General features: G+C 42.4%; 1 protein-coding gene across 1 annotated transcript; it reads left to right on the forward strand.

Moving 5' to 3' along the window:
* Nucleotides 1-19,140: 19,140 nt before the first annotated feature.
* Nucleotides 19,141-21,966, forward strand: LOC4350234 (shewanella-like protein phosphatase 2). The gene is made up of 2 exons (XM_015759845.3): nucleotides 19,141-21,283; nucleotides 21,573-21,966. The coding sequence occupies exon 1, from the start codon at nucleotides 19,196-19,198 to the stop codon at nucleotides 20,453-20,455; it is 1,260 nt and encodes a 419-aa protein (XP_015615331.1). The 5' UTR covers nucleotides 19,141-19,195; the 3' UTR covers nucleotides 20,456-21,283; nucleotides 21,573-21,966.
* The last annotated feature ends 4,636 nt before the right edge of the window (nucleotides 21,967-26,602 follow it).

Genomic DNA, 26,602 nt, shown 5'->3' on the forward strand with positions numbered 1-26,602 from the left:
AAGAAGGGTTCAAAAGATGGATTCTCCAACAACAAGCTACTCGACGACTTCGGCTATGAGGAGATCTAACCCGACTGAAGTACATCTTCCGACCAGATCGGAACCATCATCGTCATCGACAACTTGGTTTATCGAGATCATCCAAGCCTCAAGATACGCGGCGTACCAAAAGATGTCAGATCATATGATGTCGAACGAGTACGCAATAAGGTAATTGGTAGATTGGTTTTTCAAATTGATCTACTAATTTCGTAGATACATCCGGCATGTATCTACAAAGGTACGCAATATTTTATCTGCAATTTATCGTACCTATTCAGATCATACAGCATTGTCGGATCCATGATTTATTATGTTTACCTAGAGCATGTCTTTTTATACAATATCTATTGCGCGGATGTTTCCGACGTTAAATCGACTACGGTCTAACGCTGGAGGCTCGCTCTGTTATCTTCTGTATAAATCATGCTTGTTTACGGTTTACATAATGTCTGATATTTACATCTGCTCGTTATATCCTGATAATACTAGAAGATCCATGCAGTTTTTGAGTACATACTCGATATTCTCTGCTATATGTCTTGCCTTCTAGAAAATATTTTTCAGGAACATTTGAGCACTCGAGTAGGTTGTGGTCGAGTACACCCCACTATCGAGAACATTCTTGACAAATGCGGAGTCGTCGCACCCAACTTACCAATGAAGACCGACGACCTATCTCATAGCATCGGCCCATGGCTGGACTACTCGAGAAAAGGTTGTTAACGGATAATTCCTCGCAAACGCTGTCGGTTTGATCACCCGACATGATTGCGAGCGGACATCCGGATATGCTATAAGTTGGGTATGTGAGTCATGCTGGCCACATGATATGCACATTTAATAAACCAACTTTAGCGCCCCTATAGGTGATTAAGAGATTCCTACTCCTGGTTCTCGAACCAGTAAAACGTAGCGATCTCTCTCGCCTCACTTTAAGTGGTCAAGTTACGACTACTGCCTGGTCCTCGACCAGCGATGTAGCATTTCTCCCACTACTTCTACTTGAAGTGGTCGAGTTACGACTACTGTTTGGTCCTCGACCAGCGATGTAGCGTTTCTCCCACTACTTCTACTTGAAGTGGTCGAGTTACGACTACTACCTGGTCCTCGACCAACGATGTAGCGTTTCTCCCACTACTTCTACTTGAAGTGGTCGAGTTACAACTACTGCCTGGTCCTCGACCAGCGATGTAGCGTTTCTTCCACTAATTTCACTTGAAGTGGTCGAGTTACGACTACTGCCTGGTCCTCGACCAGCGATGTAGCGTTTCTCCCACTACTTCTGCTTGAAGTGGTCGAGTTATGACTACTGCCTGGTCCTCGACCAGCGATGTAGCGTTTCTCCCACTACTTCCCCTTTAAGTGGTCGAGTTACGACTACTGCCTGGTCCTCGACCAGCGATGTAGCGTTTCTCCCACTACTTCCACTTTAAGTGGTCGAGTTATGACTACTGTCTGGTCCTCGACCAGCGATGTAGCATTTCTCCTACTACTTCCACTTTAAGTGGTCGAGTCATAACTACTACCTAGTCCTCGACCAGCGGTGTATCGATTCTCCCACTATTTCCACTTCAAGTGGTCGAGTTACGTGTCACATCCTAAAAATCCAAAAATATATAAATTGTTGTTTAATTGGAATTATTAGAATTTATTTTAAAAGCCTAGAAGAGAAGATCTAATTTTAATTAATAAATTCCAATATAAAATAGGGCCAGATAAAATTTTATTAAATACTTTGCTTAATTCTATAATTCCTAGATTTTTCTGGGATTTATTTGAGCTAATGAAGTATTTTTAATAAATGGAATTGCATTTCATGAATAATTTAAATTGGAAAAAGTTTTTAAAAGTCTCTTTTGGCTTTGGGCCGAAAGTCGGCCCAAAACCCTCTCTCTCTCTCTCTCTCTCCCTCGGCCCAGTCGGCCCAGTCCAGCCGCAGCCGCACGCGCGCGCGCCCTCGCTGTCGCTGACAGGTGGGTCCCACCTGTCAGTCTTCGTCTTCCTTGCGCCGCCGCCGCCGCCCGAAACCCTAGCGTGCGCCGCCACCGTCTCTTTCCAAATTCGGTCGATCCTTTCCATCTCCGGCCGAATCGATAGAGGGGAAATGATCCTCGGGATCTCCTCTACCTTTTCTCTTTTGGAATCATCGGTTAAAATTGCTTGGAAAGTGTTTGATTCGAGGTCGATTCGGATCGGTCTCTCTCTCTCCGAGCCCGAACTTTCCTTCTCGTCGCCGGTCGCCGTGGGCCTCCGCCGCCGCCTCTTAGCCCCTTTAAAAGGACCCCCGGTGTCTTCTCTACCCGCCGCCACCCTTGCTTTCGCCTCTCGCCGTCGGAAGAGCCCTAGCGCCGTGAGACTTCGTGCCGCCGTCGTCGCCGCCGCTCCAGCCGTGCGCCGCCGTCGCTCCAGTTGTCGCCGTCGCTCGGGAAGGTCGCCATCGTGGTCGCCAAGTCGCCGCCGTCCTCGTCCGCCCCTTCGCCATCGCTGTCGACCGCCGGAGCACCGTCGCCGCCGTCGACCCGATCTTCTCCGCCGCTTTGACCTTGACGCCGTCGCCGTCCGTTGCTCCTGCGCCGTTTCTTTGGTCACCGGTGAGTTCGCCGTGCCGTCCGCTATCCGTGGGTGTTCTCCGTTCGCGCCGCCGCGCCGTCGTTCGCCGGCGAGCATGTGAGCTTGCGCCGCCCGAGCCGCCACCGGTGATGACGTCACCGCTGACGTCATCGGGGTCGTCCGCCGTGAGCCGGTCGTGGACCGATGGATCTCGGCCGTCCGTTTTGGATGGATCGATCTCGGCCGTCCGTTCTCGTGAACCGCCGCCGTGCACCCGGTCCATCGCAAATCCTAGCCGCTGACGCAATAATCCTCCTTTTCCTTTTCAAAAATAATTCATTATTGCGTCATAATTCAATTAAAATCAATATAAGTGTTTTAATCCGATTAAATCTTCAAAAATTCATAACTAATTCATCTTAGCTCGGATTTAGTTGGTTCAAGTCTCTAAATTTTTCTAAAATTGAGATCTACATGTTAAAAATATCCACATGTACTGTTCATACTTGTTTATGTGCTGTTTTGGTGATTTTGCTCCTTTTTGTTTAGATTCCAACGTTTCCGGAGAGTCTGTTGTCGCAGGAGAAGATTTTGAAGAGTTCCAAGGCCAGCAAGGCAAGTCACACAGATCCCAAACAACCCTTTGAGCATGTTGATCCCGTTTAAAGCCACTGTTTCTATTCAACTTATGCATTGTTTTCGAATGTCATTGGGTGGTGAGCCTTTCCCATTTAATTATGGCCGAAGATGACTTTATTTTCCTATGGGTTATAATTTGACTAGCATGGACCTTATACATTGGATTGGTTCAGCTAGATGTTATTTATAGTTGCTTAGCCATGCTTAGAAACATTAGCACACTATTGGGATAACTTATGACTCATTACTATTTAATAATGGCTTAATGATAGTTCACGATGGTCAATCGTGATTGGTTAATTAATTACTTGCCAACTAAAACTTGATAATGGTGGGTTGTGAGCACATGGTTTTGAGAGTCGTGCTCATGACAATTAAGGACCGGTTCGCGAGCTTCTATTGTGAAACATTAATCGTGCCAACCACAAGCCAGCGTGGGCAACGGCTTTACCTTTTGTATAGCATGGTTCATTGCGGGGCACCAGACTGAGAAGTGGCGGAGATAAGCCCACGGGGGTCGTTGGGGAGTCCATGCCTCTGGTTTTTGAGGGGGTGATTATGATCCAGGAAAGGTGCACTGTGGTGGGTTGTGTTATGCAAGGGGTAATGTCACAGCTCCTTTCCGAGATACCGTGGTGGTATTGAGGCACATGGTGACATGATGTGGAGCTGTGTCTTGTGGGTACAGTGGTACACCTCTGATCAGAGTAAAACTATTCGAATAGCCGTGCCCGCGGTTATGGGCGGGTTGAGCAATGTTTTTCGTGATTAGTCTCACACCTCTCATCATGATAACAAATGCTTTAAATGGTAATAATTTGTTTAGCTCCTGGTTTGGAATGGTATATTTCTGGTTTGGAGATAGGACGGTGCAGCCGGGATGGTTGTTCAGAATGGTTGGGCCTATACAACAGGGTATGTTGTATAGCGTTGGATTAATATTGCTTAATTATTAACTGCTTTATTAAATTCTGAAATGTTTATTAAATGTTGTTTATGCAAATGAAACCCTACTATGCCATCCTTTGTTATCCTGTGCACTTGCATATTTGCTGTGTGGCTTGCTGAGTATGTCATATACTCACCTTGCAATCATTCATCAGAGGAATTTTGGATAGAAATTCTGGGCATGACAAGTTGGTATCAGAGCCTCCTTGACCCTAGGTTATGCCAAATGGTTACCCATAGAAGCCCTCTAAAAATATTGGAAAAGTAGAACTGTTCTCCTCCCTTTCTCTTTTAATTAAACCAAACTAATGGCACATGCATTTCATAATATTTTTTTTGTGGTTCTCATTCAAAATTTATTTCAGTGTTATTAGTACTATACATCTATTACTGTACTAATGGCTCATTTACCAGTAAAAGTTTTACAATATTGTTTTATTTAATCTTGCTGCAAGGAAATAAATTTAGCATGTTGATTTTATAACTTTCTTTTATTTCTTTTGGAACCTGATGTTCAAAAATACAAAATTTGTGACCTCGTTTCCAACTGTTTCAACTTATCTTGCAAGCTTGGTTTATTTTATTCACTTACCTTTTACTTTGATTTTCTAACTTTATTCAAATTAATCCAAAAACTTGTGCTATTGATTGGATAAATGTCTTAACTCACTCCTTTCACTTGTCTTTAGATGCCGCGCTACAAGCCTGAGTACTTGTTTGGTGTTGAGGGATTTGTCCAGGAGTTGCGTATGATGTCCTTTGCCATAGGATTTGGGACTGCCCCCTTTTATGCCCAGATTCCTCATGATCGTCACGAAGAGAAGTGCCGAGTCAAAGTCACCTTGAACAGTAATAGTGAAGATATCCCCTCAGTGATGTTCGAAGCTGGAGGAAGAAACTACATTCATGCATGTCAGGAGGTGGCAAGGATCGCCATAGGAGAGCTCCGCGATCGCTACAGTGATCAATTGGCCGACACTGAGTATCGCTACCATCCTCGTCAACCACAGGGAAGTGACCGTGGCAGCTACCTTGAGACTGAAGGAATTGAGAATGATGCTACCACAAAGCATTTGGTTGAGATGCTGTGGGCTATGGATGAAACCCGTGCAGAGACTGTGTTAGCAGCTCAAGATCGTGAAGATTGGAATCGTAGTAAGATTTGCAAGCTAGAAGACAAAGTGGATCGTTTGGAGAAGGAACTAGCCGCATTGAAGGGAGAAGCACCACCGCAGAAGGCCAGGGTTCGTCTTACCGCAAGGAAGAGAGCTCTATTTGTCCCTCGCTATCAATTGGCGCCAAAGGTCCGTGTGGTGGAGAAAGAAGTTACCCCAGCCCTAGCAGATCCTCCGGTCATCATTATAAGTGATGATGAAGAAGAAGAATCCAAGCGCACCCATTCCAAGATCGAGTGGGGAGCAACTCAAGATGATGAAGACGAGCCGAACGAGCCTTCAATCAACTCCGATGCCCGGAAGACCTAGAGTGCCTTGTCAAGCCGTTGTCTTAGATCGTTGTGTTAGTTTGCTTGTTTTAAGTTTGGTTGTGTGTGTCTCGCATGTGATTTACATCAGTGGTGGGATGTAAGTGCGTGCGTTTGTTTGCTTTCGAGTGTTAGGTAGTTGGTGAGTTTAGTGGTGTGAGAGTCTTCAGTTTGTAATAATGAAACTCAGTTAAGATCAATAAAAGTTAAATTAATTCTCGGTCCTAAGTAGTTTTCCCCCGGTTTCTCTTCTTGTGCCCTGTCCATGTCAGATGGTGCTCACTCGCAGTAACGGGAATGGCCCAAACAACAACAATAACAATAATAACAACAACAATGGAGAGAATCCCACACTTGCCCAAGTCCTGGCTCAACAGGCACAACTTATGAACATGATGATGCAGCAACTCCAGAACCAGCAGAACCAGGGAAATAACCATGCACCTCCCCAGAACAAGTTAGCAGAATTTCTTCGTGTGAGGCCGCCTACCTTCTCTAGCACCACTAATCCTGTTGAAGCTGGTGATTGGCTGCATGCCATAGAAAAGAAGTTGGATTTGCTTCAGTGCACCGATCAGGAGAAGGTCTCATTTGCATCACATCAGTTGCATGGCCCTGCCTCTGAATGGTGGGATCACTTCCGCCTTAACAGGACTACTGCTAAACCTATCACTTGGCTTGAGTTCACCGCTGCTTTCCAGAAAACGCATATACCATCGGGAGTGGTGTCTCTCAAGAAGAAGGAATTCAGGTCGCTCACTCAGCGGTCTCGCTCTGTTACGGAGTATCTGCACGAGTTCAATCGTTTGGCTCGTTATACTCCGGAAGATGTACACACTGATGAAGAGCGCCAGGAGAAGTTTTTGGAAGGACTTAATGATGAGCTTTCTTACCCACTCATGACTGGAGATTATCCTGATTTCCAGAAGTTAGTGGATAAGGCTATTCGCCAGGAGGACAAGTACAATCGCATGGAGCAGAAGAAACGCCGGATTGCTCACTTCAAGGCACAACAGGGGAATAGTCAGAGGCCGCGTCTTACTTTAGGACCCCAGTCCAGGCCACAGGGAGGTTCTTCGTCTATTGTTCGTCCGCAACGTCAGTTCTTCAACAACAATGCTGGCAACAACATTCGCAATCAAGCTCCACGTCCTGTTGCAGCCTCAACACAGCAACAACCTGCCAAGAGGGAGCAAGGCAGCAAGCCTGTGGTGTGTTTCAACTGTGGAGACCCAGGACATTACGCTGACAAGTGTCCGAAGCCCTGACGCGTGAAGGTTGTCCCTGCTCAGAGCAACTCTACTGTACCAGCATCAAAGGCCCGTGTCAATCATGTTGCTGTTGCAGAAGCTCAAGATGCTCCAGATGTGATTTTGGGTACGTTTCTTGTTAACTCCGTTCCTGCAACAGTGCTTTTCGATTCTGGTGGTACACATTCATTCTTATCTATGAGTTTTGCGGGAAATCATGGGATGGAAGTAGAAGATCTTAGACGTCCTTTGATGGTTAGTACCCCAAGTAATCAAGCACTCTCTTTGCAACGTAGCCCCTCTGTCAGAATAGAAATTCAAGGCGTACCATTTCTGGCCAATCTTATCCTGTTAGAATCCAAAGATCTTGATGTCATCCTAGGGATGGACTGGTTAGCCAGGCATAAGGGTGTGATAGACTGTGCTAACAGAAAAGTAACTCTCACCAGCAATGGTGGTCGAGTTGTAACTGTTCATGCATTGTCTTCTGAGTCTTTAAGGTCAAGACTGAACCAAATAACTTTGGAAGAGATTCCTATAGTCCGGGAGTATCCCGATGTGTTCCCAGATGATTTACCTGGTATGCCGCCTAAAAGGGATATAGAGTTCAGAATAGATTTGGTACCAGGAACAACTCCGATCCATAAGAGACCTTATAGAATGGCAGCCAATGAATTAGCAGAAGTCAAGAGGCAAGTAGACGATTTGCTTCAGAAAGGATACATCAGACCAAGTTCATCTCCATGGGGAGCTCCGATTATTTTTGTGGAAAAGAAAGATCATACCCAGAGGATGTGTGTGGACTATCGTGCACTAAATGATGTGACTATCAAGAATAAGTATCTGCTGCCCAGAATTGATGATTTGTTTGATCAGCTTAAAGGTGCCACCGTTTTCTCCAAGATAGATCTTCGATCAGGGTATCACCAGTTGAGGATCAAAGAGGAAGATATACCTAAGACAGCTTTTACCACTAGGTATGGATTGTTCGAATGTACTGTTATGTCTTTTGGACTTACCAATGCCCCCGCTTTCTTCATGAACTTGATGAATAAGGTGTTTATGGAGTACCTAGACAAGTTCGTGGTGGTCTTTATTGATGACATTCTTATCTACTCCCGAACCAAAGAAGAGCATGAAGAACATCTTCGCCTTGCACTAGAGAAGCTACGAGAACATCAACTGTATGCTAAGTTTAGCAAGTGTGAATTTTGGTTGTCTGAAGTGAAGTTCCTTGGTCACGTCATCTCAGCAGGAGGAGTTGCCGTCGATCCTAGTAATGTGGAATCCGTAACCAACTGGAAACAACCAAAGACAGTTTCAGAGATTCGCAGTTTCCTAGGCCTCGCAGGATATTATCGGAGGTTTATAGAGAATTTTTCCAAGATTGCTAAGCCCATGACACGACTGCTTCAGAAAGATGTGAAGTACAAGTGGTCAGAAGAATGTGAGCAGAGTTTTCAAGAGTTGAAGAATCGTTTAATATCAGCTCCTATTTTGATTTTACCTGATCCAAAGAAAGGTTTCCAAGTGTATTGCGACGCATCCAAACTTGGGTTAGGTTGTGTTCTGATGCAAGGTGGGAAGGTGGTTGCCTATGCGTCTCGCCAGTTACGTCCGCATGAGAAGAACTACCCTACTCATGATCTTGAGTTAGCTGCAGTGGTTCATGCGTTGAAAATTTGGCGTCATTATCTTTTCGGTACTCGTACAGAGGTGTACACCGATCACAAGAGTTTAAAGTATATCTTTACTCAGCCGGATCTGAACATGAGACAAAGGAGATGGTTGGAATTAATTAAGGATTATGACATGGTAATTCATTATCACCCGGGAAAGGCTAATGTTGTAGCAGACGCTCTTAGCAGGAAAGGCTATTGCAATGCTACGGAAGGACGACAGTTGCCATTGGAATTATGCAAGGAATTTGAAAGATTAAATTTGGGAATTGTCCGTAGAGGTTTCGTTGCAGCCTTAGAAGCAAAGCCCACTCTAATTGATCAAGTTAGAGAAGCCCAAATTAATGATCCTGATATTCAAGAAATCAAGAAGAATATGAGAAGAGGAAAAGCTATCGGTTTCTTGGAGGATGAGCAAGGAACTGTATGGTTGGGTGAGAGAATCTGTGTTCCCGACAACAAAGATTTAAAAGATGCAATTCTGAAAGAAGCTCATGATACTTTATATTCCATTCACCCTGGTAGTACCAAAATGTACCAGGATCTCAAGGAACGGTTTTGGTGGGCAAGTATGAAGCGTGAAATCGCAGAATACGTAGCAGTATGTGATGTTTGTCAGCGAGTCAAGGCAGAACATCAGAAACCCGCTGATTTGCTGCAGCCTTTGAAGATTCCTGAATGGAAATGGGAGGAAATCGATATGGATTTCATCACTGGTCTACCCAGAACGTCATCAGGCCATGACTCTATTTGGGTGATAGTCGACAGACTTACCAAAGTGGCTCATTTCATTCCGGTAAAGACAACTTATTCTGGAAGTCGGTTGGCGGAATTGTATATGGCCAGGATTGTGTGTTTGCATGGCGTCCCTAAGAAAATAGTGTCTGATCGAGGCAGCCAGTTTACTTCAAATTTTTGGAAGAAACTTCAGGAAGAGATGGGTTCTAAGTTGAACTTTAGTACTGCTTATCACCCACAGACAGACGGACAAACCGAAAGGGTGAATCAGATTTTGGAAGACATGTTGAAAGCTTGTGCTTTAGACTTCGGTGGAAGTTGGGATAAGAATCTACCTTATGCAGAATTTTCGTATAACAATAGTTATCAAGCTAGTCTTCAGATGGCTCCTTACGAAGCACTATATGGTCGGAAGTGTCGCACTCCGCTTTTGTGGGATCAAACGGGAGAACGTCAGGTTTTCGGGACGGATATCCTAAGAGAAGCAGAAGAAAAGGTGAAAATCATCCAAGAAAGATTGCGTGTGGCCCAGTCTCGTCATAAGAGTTATGCCGACAATCGCCACAGAGATTTGAGTTTTGAAGAAGGAGATTATGTGTATCTTCGTGTCATGCCTTTTCGAGGAGTTCATCGTTTTCACACCAAAGGAAAATTGGCACCGCATTTTGTGGGACCTTATAAGATTGTCAGTAGAAGAGGAGAGGTTGCTTATCAGTTGGAATTACCTCAATCTTTGGTAGGAGTCCATAATGTGTTCCATGTTTCACAATTGAAAAAGTGTTTAAGGGTACCTACCGAAGAAGCTAATCTTGAACAGATAGAGGTCCAAGAGGATCTGACTTATGTTGAGAAACCAATCCGTATCTTGGAAATAGATGAGAGAAGAACCAGGAACCGAGTTATCCGTTTTTGCAAAGTCCAATGGAGTAATCACTCGGAAGAAGAATCAACTTGGGAACGAGAAGATGAATTGAAGTCAGCTCAACCGCATCTGTTCGCCAGTTCTTCCGAATCTCGAGGACGAGATTCTGTTTAAGGGGGGTAGGTTTGTCACATCCTAAAAATCCAAAAATATATAAATTGTTGTTTAATTGGAATTATTATAATTTATTTTAAAAGCCTAGAAGAGAAGATCTAATTTTAATTAATAAATTCCAATATAAAATGGGGCCAGATAAAATTTTATTAAATACTTTGCTTAATTCTATAATTCCTAGATTTTTCTGGGATTTATTTGAGCTAAGGAAGTATTTTTAATAAATGGAATTGCATTTCATGAATAATTTAAATTGGAAAAAGTTTTTAAAAGTCTCTTTTGGCTTTGGGCCGAAAGTCGGCCCAAAACCCTCTCTCTCTCTCTCCCTCGGCCCAGTCGGCCCAGTCCAGCCGCAGCCGCACGCGCGCGCGCCCTTGCTGTCGCTGACAGGTGGGTCCCACCTGTCAGTCTTCGTCTTCCTCGCGCCGCCGCCGCCGCCCGAAACCCTAGCGTGCGCCGCCGCCGTCTCTTTCCAAATTCGGTCGATCCTTTCCATCTCCGGCCGAATCGATAGAGGGGAAATGATCCTCGGGATCTCCTCTACCTTTTCTCTTTTGGAATCATCGGTTAAAATTGCTTGGAAAGTATTTGGAATCTCCGCCGCTTTGACCTTGACGCCGTCGCCGTCCGTTGCTCCTCCGCCGTTTCTTTGGTCACCGGTGAGTTCGCCGTGCCGTCCGCTATCCGTGGGTGTTCTCCGTTCGCGCCGCCGCGCCGTCGTTCGCCGGCGAGCATGTGAGCTTGCGCCGCCCGAGCCGCCGCCGGTGATGACGTCACCGCTGACGTCATCGGGGTCGTCCGCCGTGAGCCGGTCGTGGACCGATGGATCTCGGCCGTCCGTTTTGGATGGATCGATCTCGGCCGTCCATTCTCGTGAACCGCCGCCGTGCACCCGGTCCATCGCAAACCCTAGCCGCTGACGCAATAATCCTCCTTTTCCTTTTCAAAAATAATTCATTATTGCGTCATAATTCATTTAAAATCAATATAAGTGTTTTAATCCGATTAAATCTTCAAAAATTCATAACTAATTCATCTTAGCTCGGATTTAGTTGGTTCAAGTCTCTAAATTTTTCTAAAATTGAGATCTACATGTTAAAAATATCCACATGTACTGTTCATACTTGTTTATGTGCTGTTTTGGTGATTTTGCTCCTTTTTGTTTAGATTCCGACGTTTCCGGAGAGTCTGTTGTCGCAGGAGAAGATTTTGAAGAGTTCCAAGGCCAGCAAGGCAAGTCACACAGATCCCAAACAACCCTTTGAGCATGTTGATCCCGTTTAAAGCCACTGTTTCTATTCAACTTATGCATTGTTTTCGAATGTCATTGGGTGGTGAGCCTTTCCCATTTAATTATGGCCGAAGATGACTTTATTTTCCTATGGGTTATAATTTGACTAGCATGGACCTTATACATTGGATTGGTTCAGCTAGATGTTATTTATAGTTGCTTAGCCATGCTTAGAAACAGTAGCACACTATTGGGATAACTTATGACTCATTACTATTTAATGATGGCTTAATGATAGTTCACGATGGTCAATCGTGATTGGTTAATTAATTACTTGCCAACTAAAACTTGATAATGGTGGGTTGTGAGCACATGGTTTTGAGAGTCGTGCTCATGACAATTAAGGACCGGTTCGCGAGCTTCTATTGTGAAACATTAATCGTGCCAACCACAAGCCAGCGTGGGCAACGGCTTTACCTTTTGTATAGCATGGTTCATTGTGGGGCACTAGACTGAGAAGTGGCGGAGATAAGCCCACGGGGGTCGTTGGGGAGTCCATGCCTCTGGTTTTTGAGGGGGTGATTATGATCCAGGAAAGGTGCACTGTGGTGGGTTGTGTTATGCAAGGGGTAATGTCACAGCTCCTTTCCGAGATACCGTGGTGGTATTGAGGCACATGGTGACATGATGTGGAGCTGTGTCTTGTGGGTACAGTGGTACACCTCTGATCAGAGTAAAACTATTCGAATAGCCGTGCCCGCGGTTATGGGCGGGTTGAGCAATGTTTTTCGTGATTAGTCTCACACCTCTCATCATGATAACAAATGCTTTAAATGGTAATAATTTGTTTAGCTCCTGGTTTGGAATGGTATATTCCTGGTTTGGAGATAGGACGGTGCAGCCGGGATGGTTGTTCAGACTGGTTGGGCCTATACAACAGAGTATGTTGTATAGCGTTGGATTAATATTGCTTAATTATTAACTGCTTTATTAAATTCTGAAATGTTTATTAAATGCTGTTTATGCAAATCAAACCCTACTATGCCATCCTTTGTTATCCTGTGCACTTGCATATTTGCTGCGTGGCTTGCTGAGTATGTCATATACTCACCTTGCAATCATTCATCAGAGGAAGAGTTCTACAATGATGCTGATGGTGTGGAGGATTAGGTGTAGCCCTGGTCAAGCTGCCTGTGGAGTGGAGCCGTCTGCGTCGTTTATCTTATTTTCCGCTGCTTTAGATCTTTATTGATTGAGAGGAACTATCTACCTCTGTAATGACAGTTTATACGCTTATTAATTAGAGTAATAATTGTACTCTATTATCAATTTGTTATTGTGTGCCTCGGCTGATTCCTGGACGAGGGTTCACACACATGTAAGCGTTTGGAATTTTGGATAGAAATTCCGGGCGTGACATTACGACTACTACTTGGTCCTCGACCAGAGGTGTAGCAATTCTCCCATTACCACTGCTTCAACAAAGTTAATATCAGGTACACAAGATCGCCAAGTGTTTTACCCAGAGATCCCTTACCACGACGACACCTAGCGTTGAAACCTATCCTACTGTCCCTTTACGCCGTCTTAACAAGGCCTCCGAGAAACCTAAGGGAATCTTAGCTGGGGACGCCCAGAGCCGATAAGGCCTTGTCGGATCCTTCAGAGACGAAAGACCATGTAAGATCTGGTCGTGTAAGAGTTCTCGCCGTGCGTATTAACCAAGCCGTGTAATCGGAAATTGAGTTTTCCAACTTCATGGCTGGGGGCTAGGATCAGTGCTTGTTCAACCGAGGTAGGTCAAAGGTCCAAGAGCCTTATCATCCGAGAACGATTCTCCGATGACAAGGCTGGAGGCTAGGGAGAGTGTATGACTCTACAAACTGACTGATCAGAGTCGGTAAGAGAGAAGACGCTCATATACAAAACACTGGTCTGTACATTCAATTCACTAGTCTGTCATATTATAACATGTCACCCTTTGAGCATTCGCTCGGGGGCTATTTCTATCTAATATTCTTTTCTGAGTATTGATTTCAGGAAAAATCTATTTGACATTATCGAAGACTCCATGTCTCTATAGTTCTACACCAAGATCGACTAAGGCGAGTACGAAAAATGTCGACAAAGCTCCGTCGCAGACTCTACGCCTTCTCGATCACTCGAGAACGATTGCTAGATCTCGATAAGGAATACGGAATGAAGAGATGGTGTACCCGCCGAGATAAAATTTCTTGACTTCAATCCAAATTCTCGATTACAGCAAGACGGGAGACTTAGTCGTATGATCTGTACTTTCTCGGTCGACATCAGAGATTGACTTAGACAAACCCTTTCGGTGCCCGCACGAGGCTGACAAAGGAAGTCCAACGTTATCTCTAAACTCACCGAGAACGGTCACATGAGCTCGATAACAGTTACTCCAATGTCTGCGCGCGGTTGAGAATATGAACTCGTTCATTTGCATTGAAGTCGGGGGCTACTGTCATGGTTATGGATACCATATACCTAATAGTAGTTACTAAATCTCAGCAGGACCCACCACATACCATGTCCTATACGGAAACAACCTTCGGATATAGGAGGAGTTCCGATAAGGAAAGACAACCAGAGTTCTACATGGAAACGACAAGGACTACTCGGATTGTATCCATATTGGTTTTCCTAATTTTACTTGGATAACGGGACACCTATGGGTATAAATATAAGACCCCCTAGGATGAGAGGGGAGAATCCACAGACACCCACCGGGGGGAACCAGCACAATCAACATACACCCACCAGAAGCCGCAAAATACAAGCCTACATACGCCAAGACAAGCCGCCGGATATCGACATCAGAGACACGCCTGGATCGACCCTATCCGGTACCTTCAGAGGCCGGCCGTAGGGATCTAGCACTGTCTCTGATTTCGTCGGGCGCGAGCTCGAGGAGGAAGGCTACCCTGTTGTCGACTACGAGTCAGACCTTCAGACCGCCATGTCGACAACAGTTAGATAGGCTACCCCACATATTGTACTGGTGTAATTATGGTGAATAAGAGCAATATCGGCTCTGGCCAACAGGATGTAGGGCTATTACCTGATAGCTCAGGGGCCCGAACCTGTATAAAAATCCTCGTCCCCATCTCTTTTACCTCAGTCTCGCGTATATTCTAGCACTGACGATCCCCATACTATACAAATACCAGAATTATGACATCAAACGTTGATATACTAGAATGACTTGTATTGTGAAACGGAGGGAGCCGAAGAAATCAGCCCACAAGCGCGACAGACGAATGCGTTAATATGCAAATGATCGAGGCACTCTAAGTTGGCCCACTGGGCTCATTCGTTCTGGCAAATCTAGTTGCGTGTGGGATCAAACATCACAATTACGAACTTCCATGTTCATCGCCGATATGTGTATTGAAGACATGGCAAGTCTAAGGCTGTATTTCGATTTGTGTTTAGTTACACGCTAAAATTAGAAGTTTGACTAAAATTAAAAGTGTAAAGAAAATAATTAAAGTTTACGTGTGTAGAAAAGTTTTGATGTGATGGAAAAATTGAAAATTTGAAGAAAAAGTTGAAAACTAAACAAGGCCTTGGGGGTAATTTTTTTTTACCGTATCACATCGGATATACGAACACACATTTAAAGTATTAAACGTAGTCTAATAACAAAACAAATTATAGAATTCGTCTGTAAACTGCGAGATGAATTTATTAAGCTTAATTAATCCGTCATTAACAAATGTTTATTGTAGCACCACATTGTTAATCATAGAGCAATTAGGCTTAGAAGATTCGTCTCATAATTTACACGCAATCTATATAATTAGTTTTTTTTCTATATTTAATGCTTCATGCATGTATCTAAACATTTGATCTGTCAAACTAAAAAAACTTGCCAAGGGATCAAAACAGGCCCTAGAAGTACTTTTTTTCCCATCACGTTGTTCCTACTAGCCATTAGCCAACAATTTTGAGTAGAATCTACACTCAACAACAATTAAAGGTGGAATAGGCTTGGCTTCACTTAAGGTTGTGTCAAGTTGAAAGCCTAGGCAGTACCGGATGTTGCTCAAGATCTGCTCATTAACAACCACCATCAGCATGCTGTGCTCGTACTAGTTTTATGAACCCAATTTTTCCTCTAGAAATCTCCTCATTTTTTTGTTTATCAATTGCAAGGCCAATCACTATCGGGAAGATCTTGTTAGTTGGCATTTGGATTTGAAAACCTTATTTTCTCTAGAAATGCCCACAAGACTTTGCATATCGATCGTCAGCACACACCCGTACCAGTGACACCAGTGAAGCATGAGACCAAATCAAAGCAACCTACATTTTCGTAGAAGAAATGGGGAAGAAACTGAAAAAAAAAATTAATGATCATCAACATATTTATCTCTGTAAATCCCAATCTCACTTCGCAACTCCTGAATCACATGTGTTGTTGTTGAGGCTGAGTACCTACTTGGGGAGTTTTTGACAGCTGCGGTTTCTCCCAGCTGTCAGAAGCTCCCTCAAACAGTCTAGATTTTCACATGGATTATAAAAACTGTAGTTGTAGAATCAAGAAAATGAATTAGAAGCCAAAGTTCGATTTGCCAGCTTCTCCAGATTTCACCGGCTAGCTTCTCTTAAGCTGCTTCTTATAATCTTAAGCTTCTCTAAGGCCCTATTTGATCTACCACATCTGTCCCAAAATATAACAACTTTTGGCTATGAATCTAGACACACAGCTCTCCAGATCCATAGCTAAAAATGCTTATATTTTAGGACGAAGGGAGTAGATCATTGAGCGAGATTACTATAAGCTAGATTATAATAAGCCGATATAGAATAAGCAGTTAGATGTTTGTTTCTCCGAATTATTAGATGTTAGCCACCAATAATCTAAAAAAGTACCTTTCGAGTGGATTACTAATATGGTTTATAAATTATAATAATCTATCATTAATAAGCTATCTGTTTGTTTTAGCCTACTTCTAATAATTCAGATTATAATAATGCTAGCTGAATCAAACAGGATGATGCGTTGGAATTAGTATTGTCAGCTACAAATTATTTATCATGTGAAACAAAATCATTACAAGGCTAATAATATATACACATGGATGATGTGTGTATCCATCAATCATACAATGGTAAAAAAAAATTAATATCCCAATACAAATAGGTTGTGAACAAAATATCCTAGCTAAGCCATCGTATTAGTCAAGATTATCCGCATGGTGATTTCTGCCGACACGTATCAGAAAACGTCATTCACCCGGCATTAACATTGACGCCTTCCAACTGAAAAAGACATGTTTTTTTGCGTCTCATATCACATCATTTGCCAAGATCGATCACGCAGGACACGAGCGGAGTCACTATCGTTATTACTACCAGTATCAAACACATGGTACACGGGTACACTTGGAAGCCATAATTCCAAAATTCCATAAATGATCACATCTTTTTTTCATTGGTCCATAGAAATGCTACATTTGGAGCGAATAAAATGAAACAAAATTTTGATGAACCCCCGTAACGTTGTCTCGTGTAGCCTTATCTTTTCGTGTATACTTATACTTATCAGACAAAATTTAAATTTTCAATTTAAGTTTGATGTTCATTTTGGGTATTTTTATCATGGTTTATTTTTCAGCATTTGCTTTTAAGTTGCTAAAAGTTTTATTTATAAATTATTTTTCATTTGTAAATATGTTGTTTGGTTTTTTCCTTGGATATGCCAAACGATGGGCTGCTCCTCTTTGGGAATTATTTTTTTGGTAAGATTATTTCAACCAGGAAAACCGGTTTTATATCTTGGGTTCCTGAATTTCTCCGTAAAGTCGATCGATTTTCATAACTGTCGAAGGAATGAAGATGTCGGTCGATGCTGGTTTAATTTCTTTTGGCTTGAGCCGGAATTGGTTAATTAGCATTATGGTTTCCGTCTACTAGCATGTTTTGTACACCAGTGTCCTAAGGTGTGGGGCACATTTATTTTTCGTATGCATCTAACGACAGGTAATAATCTCCACGCAAAAAAAAAAAAGATAGGTAACAATCTCTTCACTTAATTAGGCGATTTATATACTATTGAGCGAATTATTATTGTGGCTTATTTACTTAATTCTAGAGAAACATTAAATGTTTTAAAGAATAAAATTAACAAATAGTGGTTTAATGGAAGATTTGTTTTTAGAAAACATATTTTTTTCAAAGAGTGGGGTAATCAAGTGAATAAGATAAAAAAAATTGACTAATTAATATATTTGGCAATGCTTTGTTAAAAAACTTTGGTTGGACCTTTCATTAGTAGCATTTGTGTCTTTGGGCTGTTTAGATTGGTGTCATTTTAAGTCATATCATTGTTTTAGCAGCATCACATTTAGCATATTCTACTAAAACTTGATAATTCTGTCAACTTAAAAAATGTTTTGTTTCATCCCAATTTATTTAAGTCTATGGGTTTATTCAGTGTGAAGAAAAATCAAATAATTTGGATTGTTAAGGATTAATTCCTATTAATACCATTCTGTTTGTAAGAAATTTTTCCTCCAAGTTGTATATAGAAAACACGTGAAAAATTTCATCCACTTAAACCTCTTGAAAAAATTATAAAAACTAAAGTGTAGTCCCTCCATCCTATAAAAAAATCAACTTAGGGTGTGTTTGAGGAGAAGGGGATTGAGGAGATTGGGAAGATACGCAAAACTAGGTGAGCCATTAGCGCATGATTAGTTGAGTATTAACTATTTTAAATTTCAAAAATGGATTAATATGATTTTTTAAAGCAACTTTCCTATAAATTTTTTTTGCAAAAATCGCACCGTTTAGTAGTTTGAAAAGCGTGCGCGCGGAAAACGAGATGGTTTCTCTCCCAATCTCCCATATCACCCGGGAACGAACGAAGCCTTAGTACTAGATGTGACATATACTAGTATTACGAATCTGGATATACTTCTGTCCAGATTCGTTGTATGTGTCACATTCAATTCTAGGTTTGTTTTTCGTGACGATAAAGGGAGTATATTCTTTCTATTTCTTCACCTTTTTATGTTGCTATGGATTGAAATTTAGGCCCGGTTTAGTACCCAAATTTTTTTCTCAAAAACGTCACATCGAATATTTGAACACATACATAGAGCATTAAATATAGATAAAAAATAAACTAATTGCATAATTTGCATAGAAATCGCGAGACGAATCTCTAATTAGTACTCTACATGATTAACCATAAGTCTACAATAACCCATATGCACTAGTGACAGATTAATTAAGCTCAAAAGATTTGTCACGCGGTTTCCAAACAAGTTATGAAATTAGTTTTTTCATTTACGTCCGAAAACCTTTTCTGACATCCGTCAAACGTCCTATATGATACCTAAATATTTTTTTTTCACGAACTAAACATGCCTTATCAGAACCGAACAAACCTGTAAATATATTCCGCAGTTTTGTAAAAAAAAAAAAAGAAATCGCTCTAAAAATATTTGTGCGTTGACTAGAAACCATGTCCCGGAACTTATAAAAGCGGCCCCACCCAATTTCCATCTTCCGCACACCAAATCCTCCCTTTTTGCCAAACAAACCCGTCTCCGTCTGACCCCCAATATGGCCACCGCCGCCGCCGCCGATGTCCCCTCCTGCCGCGACCTCCCCGCCGCCGTCTCCGCCTTCGCCGACGCCTTCGTCGACTTCGCTGTCTCCGGCATCTTCTTCCCCTCCACCCCAACCCCCTCACCCCCTCCTCCCCCTACGCCAACCACCTTCCTCCCTTCCCCCACCCGCCTCGTCGCCATCGGCGACCTCCACGGCGACCTCCCCAAGTCCCTCTCCGCCCTCCGCCTCGCCGGCCTCGTCCCTCCCCACGACCCCACCTCCTGGTCCGCCGGCCCCACCCTCGCCGTCCAGCTCGGCGACATCCTCGACCGCGGCGGCGACGAGATACGCCTCCTCTACCTCATCCGCCGCCTCGCCATCTCCGCCGCCGGCCAGGGCGGCGCGCTCCTCCCCATCATGGGGAACCACGAGGTCATGAACGTCTCCGGCGACTTCCGCTTCGCCACGCCCCAGGGCCTCCGGGAGTTCTCCGCCTGGGCGGGCTGGTACCGCGCCGGCCTCGCCATCAAGCGCCGCTGCGCCCGCGGCGGCGATGGCGGCGACCCGCCCCCCAAGAACCCGTTCCTGGGAATCCCCAAGGAGTTCCCCGGCGTCAAGCCGGAGTTCTGGGATGGCATCCGATCCCGCCTCGCCGCGCTCCTCCCCGACGGGCCCATCGCGCGGCGGTTCCTCGCCGACCTCCCCACCGTGCTCGTCGTCGGCGACTCCGTGTTCGTCCACGGCGGGCTCCTCGAGGCCAACGTCGAATACGGCCTCGAGCGGATCAATGCGGAGGTCAGCGAGTGGATCCGCGGCGAGAGGGGCGCCAATGCCGTGGCGCCGGAGTTTGTGCGCGGCCGCGACGCCGTGGTCTGGCTCAGGAGGTTCTCCGACGGCGTCAATTGCGATTGCCAGCGGCTCGAGGGGGTTCTCGGGATGATCCCGGGCGCCAAGAGGATGATAATGGGGCACACGATTCAGACCGAGGGGATCAATGCGGTGTGCGGTGCGCAGGCGGTGAGGGTGGATGTGGGATTGTCTAGAGGATGCGGTAATGGGCTGCCAGAGGTGCTCGAGATCAATGGTGGCGGCACCAATGTGAGGGTGATCACGACGGATCCCGCGGAGGCCTGGCAGTACCGGAAGCAGGGGGCGGAGAAGGCCGCCATCGCTACCGCGGTGAAGGAGAAGAAGGGGGAGGTAAAGGAAGGGCTTGCATTGTTGGTAAGGGAGAGCCATGGGTTGAAAGAGGTACAAGCTAAGGCGGCTTAATTAGTTCAGTGTGGTAACTTCAGGGTAGGTAACATTTTGGTGACTCAATTGGGATTGCACGGTAAATTGGGTAACAAGGATAGAAAGGATGATATGTTGAAACTGTTTGTGGATTCAATAATGGAAAGAAACCATTATCATCATTATTTATCGAGATGTGCTAATCAATTGCTGATATGTGCAAATTGTGAGAAACTGTTTCTTTAAGTTTAGTTGTGCATGCCTGCTTTGGATTTTGATTATTTTCCCAACATGGATTCCAGTAAGAAAAATGGCCCGGTGCCAATTGCTGACAGGACTATCTCCAAAATTATTGTGTTTGGTTGACTATGTGCAGTGTATCACTGAGTAATCATGTTTACACTTCCCAGTGTGTCAAGCCTGATTCAGCTATTCAGATTATTCATGTGGCCTGATTCAACAATTCAGAATATGCATGTGGCCTGATTCAGCAATTCATATGTTATCATTAAAAATAATTTCTCAACCTTGCAAGCAAGTTTGGGCACACAATATAATTGATGATTGGTGTTGGTACAACAAAACATCAAGTGGCCAGACTAAGTTTGGGAAACCAGCTGCAATCAACAGTGGACACTGTAAGTTGTCAATTATGTGAAATATTATGGAGATAGTATACTGAAAGCTTATGTGGCAGATTGGACTTTAGGAGGAGGAAGGGAGACGACGCCAATGGAGACGGCATGCTCTCACTTACAGATTGCGTGGTTTGTACCGATAGTCTGTTGGAAGACAGTGCATCATGGGTGTGATCCAACTTGTCAAGTGGACTTTGTTGGCTATCTAGAATTTTGAACAGAATGCATGGTACACATCTGTCTGGTCTTTTTATTATTATTCAGCATCAATGTAGTTATACTGATTTATCTAGGGATTAAGTACTGCTGATGCATTTTTAAAGTTATTTCAGTCATTCAGTGGAAGCTTACTGCCTTATCATAGAAGTATCTTTTTATACAACCAATATGTCACCCTGAAATTCTAATTATTCATGGAGAAAATATCCAGCATATGGTGTAACATATGTAAAGGCATCATGGTGTGTCCTGTCTATATCCTACTCATTGCGAGAAATTTAATGCTATCTTAGTCGCAGATCTCTCCTTTGGTGATGATAAGGAATTGGATAAAAGAGAATAGACTAGTATGGGCATGTCCTGGAACAGCAAATTGACAAGGAGAAAGACCTGGAGTGCGATCTGCATTTGTGGGCGCTCAAACTTTTCCACCAATTTTCTCATTTGATTGGTTGTTGAATCAGTCTTCTGTTCAAATTCCTGTCTTGTCTCTGTCTTTACCCAGTGCATGGTAGATTGTTTCCATGTTTTTTCCAGGAATTTTCTCATGTGTTCCTCACATTCCGATGGTGACATCTTTCTGTTCATCAAGGTACTTCTTGTTGATGTGGACACCTTCCTGTATCCACTGTACTTCCAAAACGATGCGTGCACTTTCTTTATTTATGAGGAGTATCAGTTGAAATGTGATAACATGGAGAAGTGCTGTTCAATTTTTGCAATCTGTAAGGAACTTTTACTCAGTGGTGATCGATGACTCAACTAGTACTTAAAAGGGCTAAAGTGATCTAAGGTTTACAGTGCATACTTTTAATCTTTGTTGCAACCTTTTTTTCCACTATTCTCTTGACAAAAGTATCTCCATGCATTGCCGTGGGTTCTTGGTTGTTTTCAGGTGATGTGAATGTGATTCTTATTAGAATTTCTGAAAATATTTCATCTTCCTGACGTGCTTTAAATCATTATCCTCATCTTCTACTCCTGAAAAACATGTTAATATTACGTAAATATCATTGGAGTAAATTTCACAAAACTATATATACTTTGACCGAATTATCACAAAACTACACATTTAGGGTGATATATCACAAAATTACCAATTAAACACTAAATTTCTCACAGAAGTACAGATTTAAGGTGGAGTATCGTAAAACTATAGATTTAGTAATAAAATTATCACAAAACTACAGGTTTAGTGATAATTTAATCACAAAACTTACACGTGTAACACTAGTGCTAAGGATTTAAACTCTAAAGTATTTAGTTTTGTGATAATTTTGTTATTAAATCTGTAGTTTTGTGATACTTCACCTTAAATCTATAGTTTTGTAATAAATTTAGTGCTAAATATGTAGTTTTGTGATATATCACTATAAATCTGTAGTTTTGTGATAATTTGATTAAAGTATATGTAGTTTTGTGAAATTTACTCTATCAGAAACTATTGTTGGCTATATGTACTAGATGACCTAGAAAAGAGAACATGAGGTGCTATTGTACTATGTTGTTTCTGAAATATAATTGGTGAATTTTGTTCAGATTTATGCCCCTTTTGGAATGTGGGAGTTATTCCTGTTTGCTGTGGGAATTGAGTTTCTCCTTATGAAATGCCACTCCCTACGTTTCATATTATAAGTCGTTTGACTTTTTTTTAGTCAAAATTCTTTAGGTTTGACAAATTTTTAGAAAATTTTAGCAACGTTTACAACACCAAATTAGTTTCATTAAATTCAACATTGAATTTATTTTGAATTTATTTTGATGATATATTTGTTTTATACTAAAAATGTTAGTATAACTTTTTTTTTATAAATTTGATCAAATTTAAAGAAGTTTGATTAGAACAAGAAAATAGTTACTCCCTCCGTCCCATAATATAGCAACCTAGCACTAGATGGGACATCTCATAGTGTCCAGATTCGTTGTACTATAAGATGTCCCGTACTATGTTGCTACATTATGCGACAGAGAAAGTAAACGACTTATAATGTGAAACGTAGGGAGTACTCTTTTCTTATTCTTAGTTCTTAAAATAAGTTTTATGCTCAAGCATGAAAGATTCGCTGGTTTTTTACTTTTACTTTTTTTTCTTAGTTCTCATGTTATTTTTCCCAGCATCTCACTTCGTTTTGTTCTTCTGTACGCTTGTACCGTTGCTTGAATGAAGACACCCGATCCGCCTGACTTTCCCGGTGCCCACCACCGGAAATTCCTGTGTTCTAGACAAGTTAACTTGCCTTTAATGGTCAAAATCGCATACTGATTTTGTACTCCTGAAATATCTCGTCCATTTAGCTAGGTAAACTACTACTTAGATTTTTGAGCACTCAACTTGTAAAATTCAATTATTGATCCTGTGGATGTTATTTCGCTGCCACGAGTCCACGACCAACATCATGTGTACTGTTTCTGAAATATTATTGGTGAATTTTGTTCATTGATTAATGCGAAATTTAATACTGATTTTTGTAATGATACTGCGTAATCTTGTGATATACTTGGATTGTTTGAACACCCTCAAATTCCAACACTCACATGATTCATGTCACTTAGTTTCTCTTTTCCCCTCTCTAATTTCCCTCCGATCTCCTGCAACTTATCCCTTTACACCAGTGCTTTTCAGATTGACAGGAAGTTTGTGTTAATTATGTATCACAACACATTTGATCATCAGAAAACTAAGAACTTCTTTTCAGTCAACTGAAAACATTCATTTTGGTAGGATTGTACAATTGTAATTGAATAGATGACATATCATGCTTGTGTGTTTCACGGATACTTCGAGAAGTGTGTGATCCCCAAAAATGGGTGAAAGACGTGAAACACAAACGATTTATCATCTTGTTGCCCTCATACACTGTCTGAATTGTATGTACTACAGTCTACAGTCTACACATCAGGGTCTCGGTCAAATTCAGATACTCAGCAGTTCTCTTACCATTTAAACACGGTGAAACTACCTGTAGGCTTATCAAAGAATTAGAAACTTGCTTTTGTTGCTAACTCGAATTTGTACGGCATACTAACATGCATGAGTTCTTGATGCCCTCTCAAGCCTATAAAGAACACCAGGGAAGTTTCCCCAACTTTTTTTTTTTGGCATGCATATTGGCATTTTACTTCAGGCTCTCTCAGTCCCAAATTTGTTACGCTAGTAGTTTCAATTTGTGCCACCTTTTATCATATGGTTTTCTTGGAAACATTTATGGTTCTTCAATGATTATGATTGATTCCCATGTTTGGTTAGGTCTAAGGGAGCATTGGAACATCTTTTCTTAAAATAATAATCAACATAAGGAAATCTGCATGTTTTCTATTAGAAAAGAAACATGAAGTAGATATGACAGCTGCTACTTCTCTGCCACAACTATGAGTTACAAACAAGGAATAAAACAAGTATTACAGGGTTATAAAAGTTAGAAGCCAATCCATACATATTAGCACCCATGGGCAGCAACTTTAGGCTTCTTCCTTCTATTTGAAAAGGTAAAAATTCAGGTTCCCATCTGTTTTTTTTGCACAATCTTGTTGGCTTGAGCAGGGAGCTCCTTGGCTGAGATAATCGAGTTAAAAAAAATTCACTCACGAAAACCATACCAAATGCACTTGGGTAATAATTGATTGGCTATACTAAAGGTTTAACTTTTATTTTGGATGAATGAATGGAACATTTTACATGCTTTATCTCTACTACTATAAAAATTAAACATGTTTTTGTCCGGATTTTTGGTACGTCATCGCAGTGACGCTCGGTCTCAGTCCCTTTTGGCATGTCGTCTATCGATCCCTTCACGCGCAAGCGTTCTGCATTCCGACCCATGCCATGTATCCCTCATATGGACATAGACTAGAATTGAAGAGGAAGATCGAAGGCTCACTATCGTGGTAATTCTTCAAGTGATTCAAGGCAACAGAGAATTTTCTCAAGTTATCATGGAGCTTGGTCTACGGATGTGGAAAGCGGGGATGTTGAATTTATTAGATCGGTTCATAAGACTACAAATAAGAAAAGGTTTCTTCATCAGTCTGGTGAGTTTGATTTATCTATTTGGTGATGACACGGGTTATCTGGCCATGGATTAGATAAATCAAATTTAAGATAGAAGATGAAGGTGAACATGGTCTTCGAGGAGTCTATGATGTGACAGCTAAGGATGAATTCAATTTCGCTTGGCAAGACGACTGAGACGATGGGGGAGAAAGTGGAGCACAATTGCATGTGAAGTCCAGAGGAAGAAGTTACAGAGATAGTGGAGTCTCTTAAAGGTGGTGGGTTTGGTGTAGGTTCGTCAAGTGGTTCAGTGTGGCAATGGAACCCTATCAAACTATTCAGGATATGGCAGCCGATACACAGAAGTTTGTTCCTTGGGTTTAATTCCAAACTACTACTCTATTAATTTCACAATTCTATCGGTCCAATCTTCTCCATACTGATGTCTTTGAGTTTCTTCTGGCCGATGTTGTTGATATGATTCATCTTGTCGATACTGATGCGCTTGCCCCCAAGCCAATATTGCTGTTGTTCTTCAATCTGCCCCCCGAGCTGTCGTCTTTGAACAATTTACTCCTCAATTATTCTTTTGATCAAATTTCACAATATATCCACCAAAACTCCAGATTGATCAAACAAAGGACGATGAACTGCTTCATCAACTGTATCTTGAAGTGTTTCAATCATCGGCTTGGAAAATTGAGTCTTCTGAATCGACCCTTGTTGCACCATGAAGAAACATTGAAGACAACGCCTTTGAAAATCAGCCACTCATTGATCCATCTGTTGCCTCTGTTCCTCCGTCAAATTCTCCATTGCGACCAGGATACTAGCGTCGACTTCTTCATACATGTAGGTATAAAACTTGTGTCCCACTTGGCATGCCAAATCTGTGCTGATGAAAAATCCGCGCTCGGCCAATGGTCTGGAACTGTGTTGGCATAAACTAAGTTGACAACAGCAACAGCCTTGGCGATCTGCTTAGCTCAAGTGTTGTCAGTGTGATCCTGCAACTGACAAGATGGATAAGCAAGAGATCAAATAGCCGATCGGCTGATAAGCCGATAGAGCGATTCCAGCCGATGTCGATAGGGTTTTAAGCAATCGGCTATATGTCCAATATAAATAATGATATAAAGACAATCGGCTGATAATAATGCAATAAAATAATAATATAATCCAATAGAAACCAATCTGCTAATAATGATATAATAGAATAAGTGTTGATCCGAAGGTTAAAGCATGCATTGACTGGAGGTCCGATGTCATAAAATCCAAACGATTAGATAAATAGTGAAACCTTTGTTGTGATCGGCTAAAACTAACTTGTATGTAATC

Source organism: Oryza sativa, chromosome 11 (genome assembly GCF_034140825.1).
Source record: "Oryza sativa Japonica Group chromosome 11, ASM3414082v1".
NCBI lineage: Eukaryota > Viridiplantae > Streptophyta > Magnoliopsida > Poales > Poaceae > Oryza > Oryza sativa.

Excerpts from the sequence above, each read along its gene's own strand:
- LOC4350234 (XM_015759845.3), top strand. The coding sequence starts at position 19,196 with ATGGCCACCGCCGCCGCCGCCGATGTCCCCTCCTGCCGCGACCTCCCC.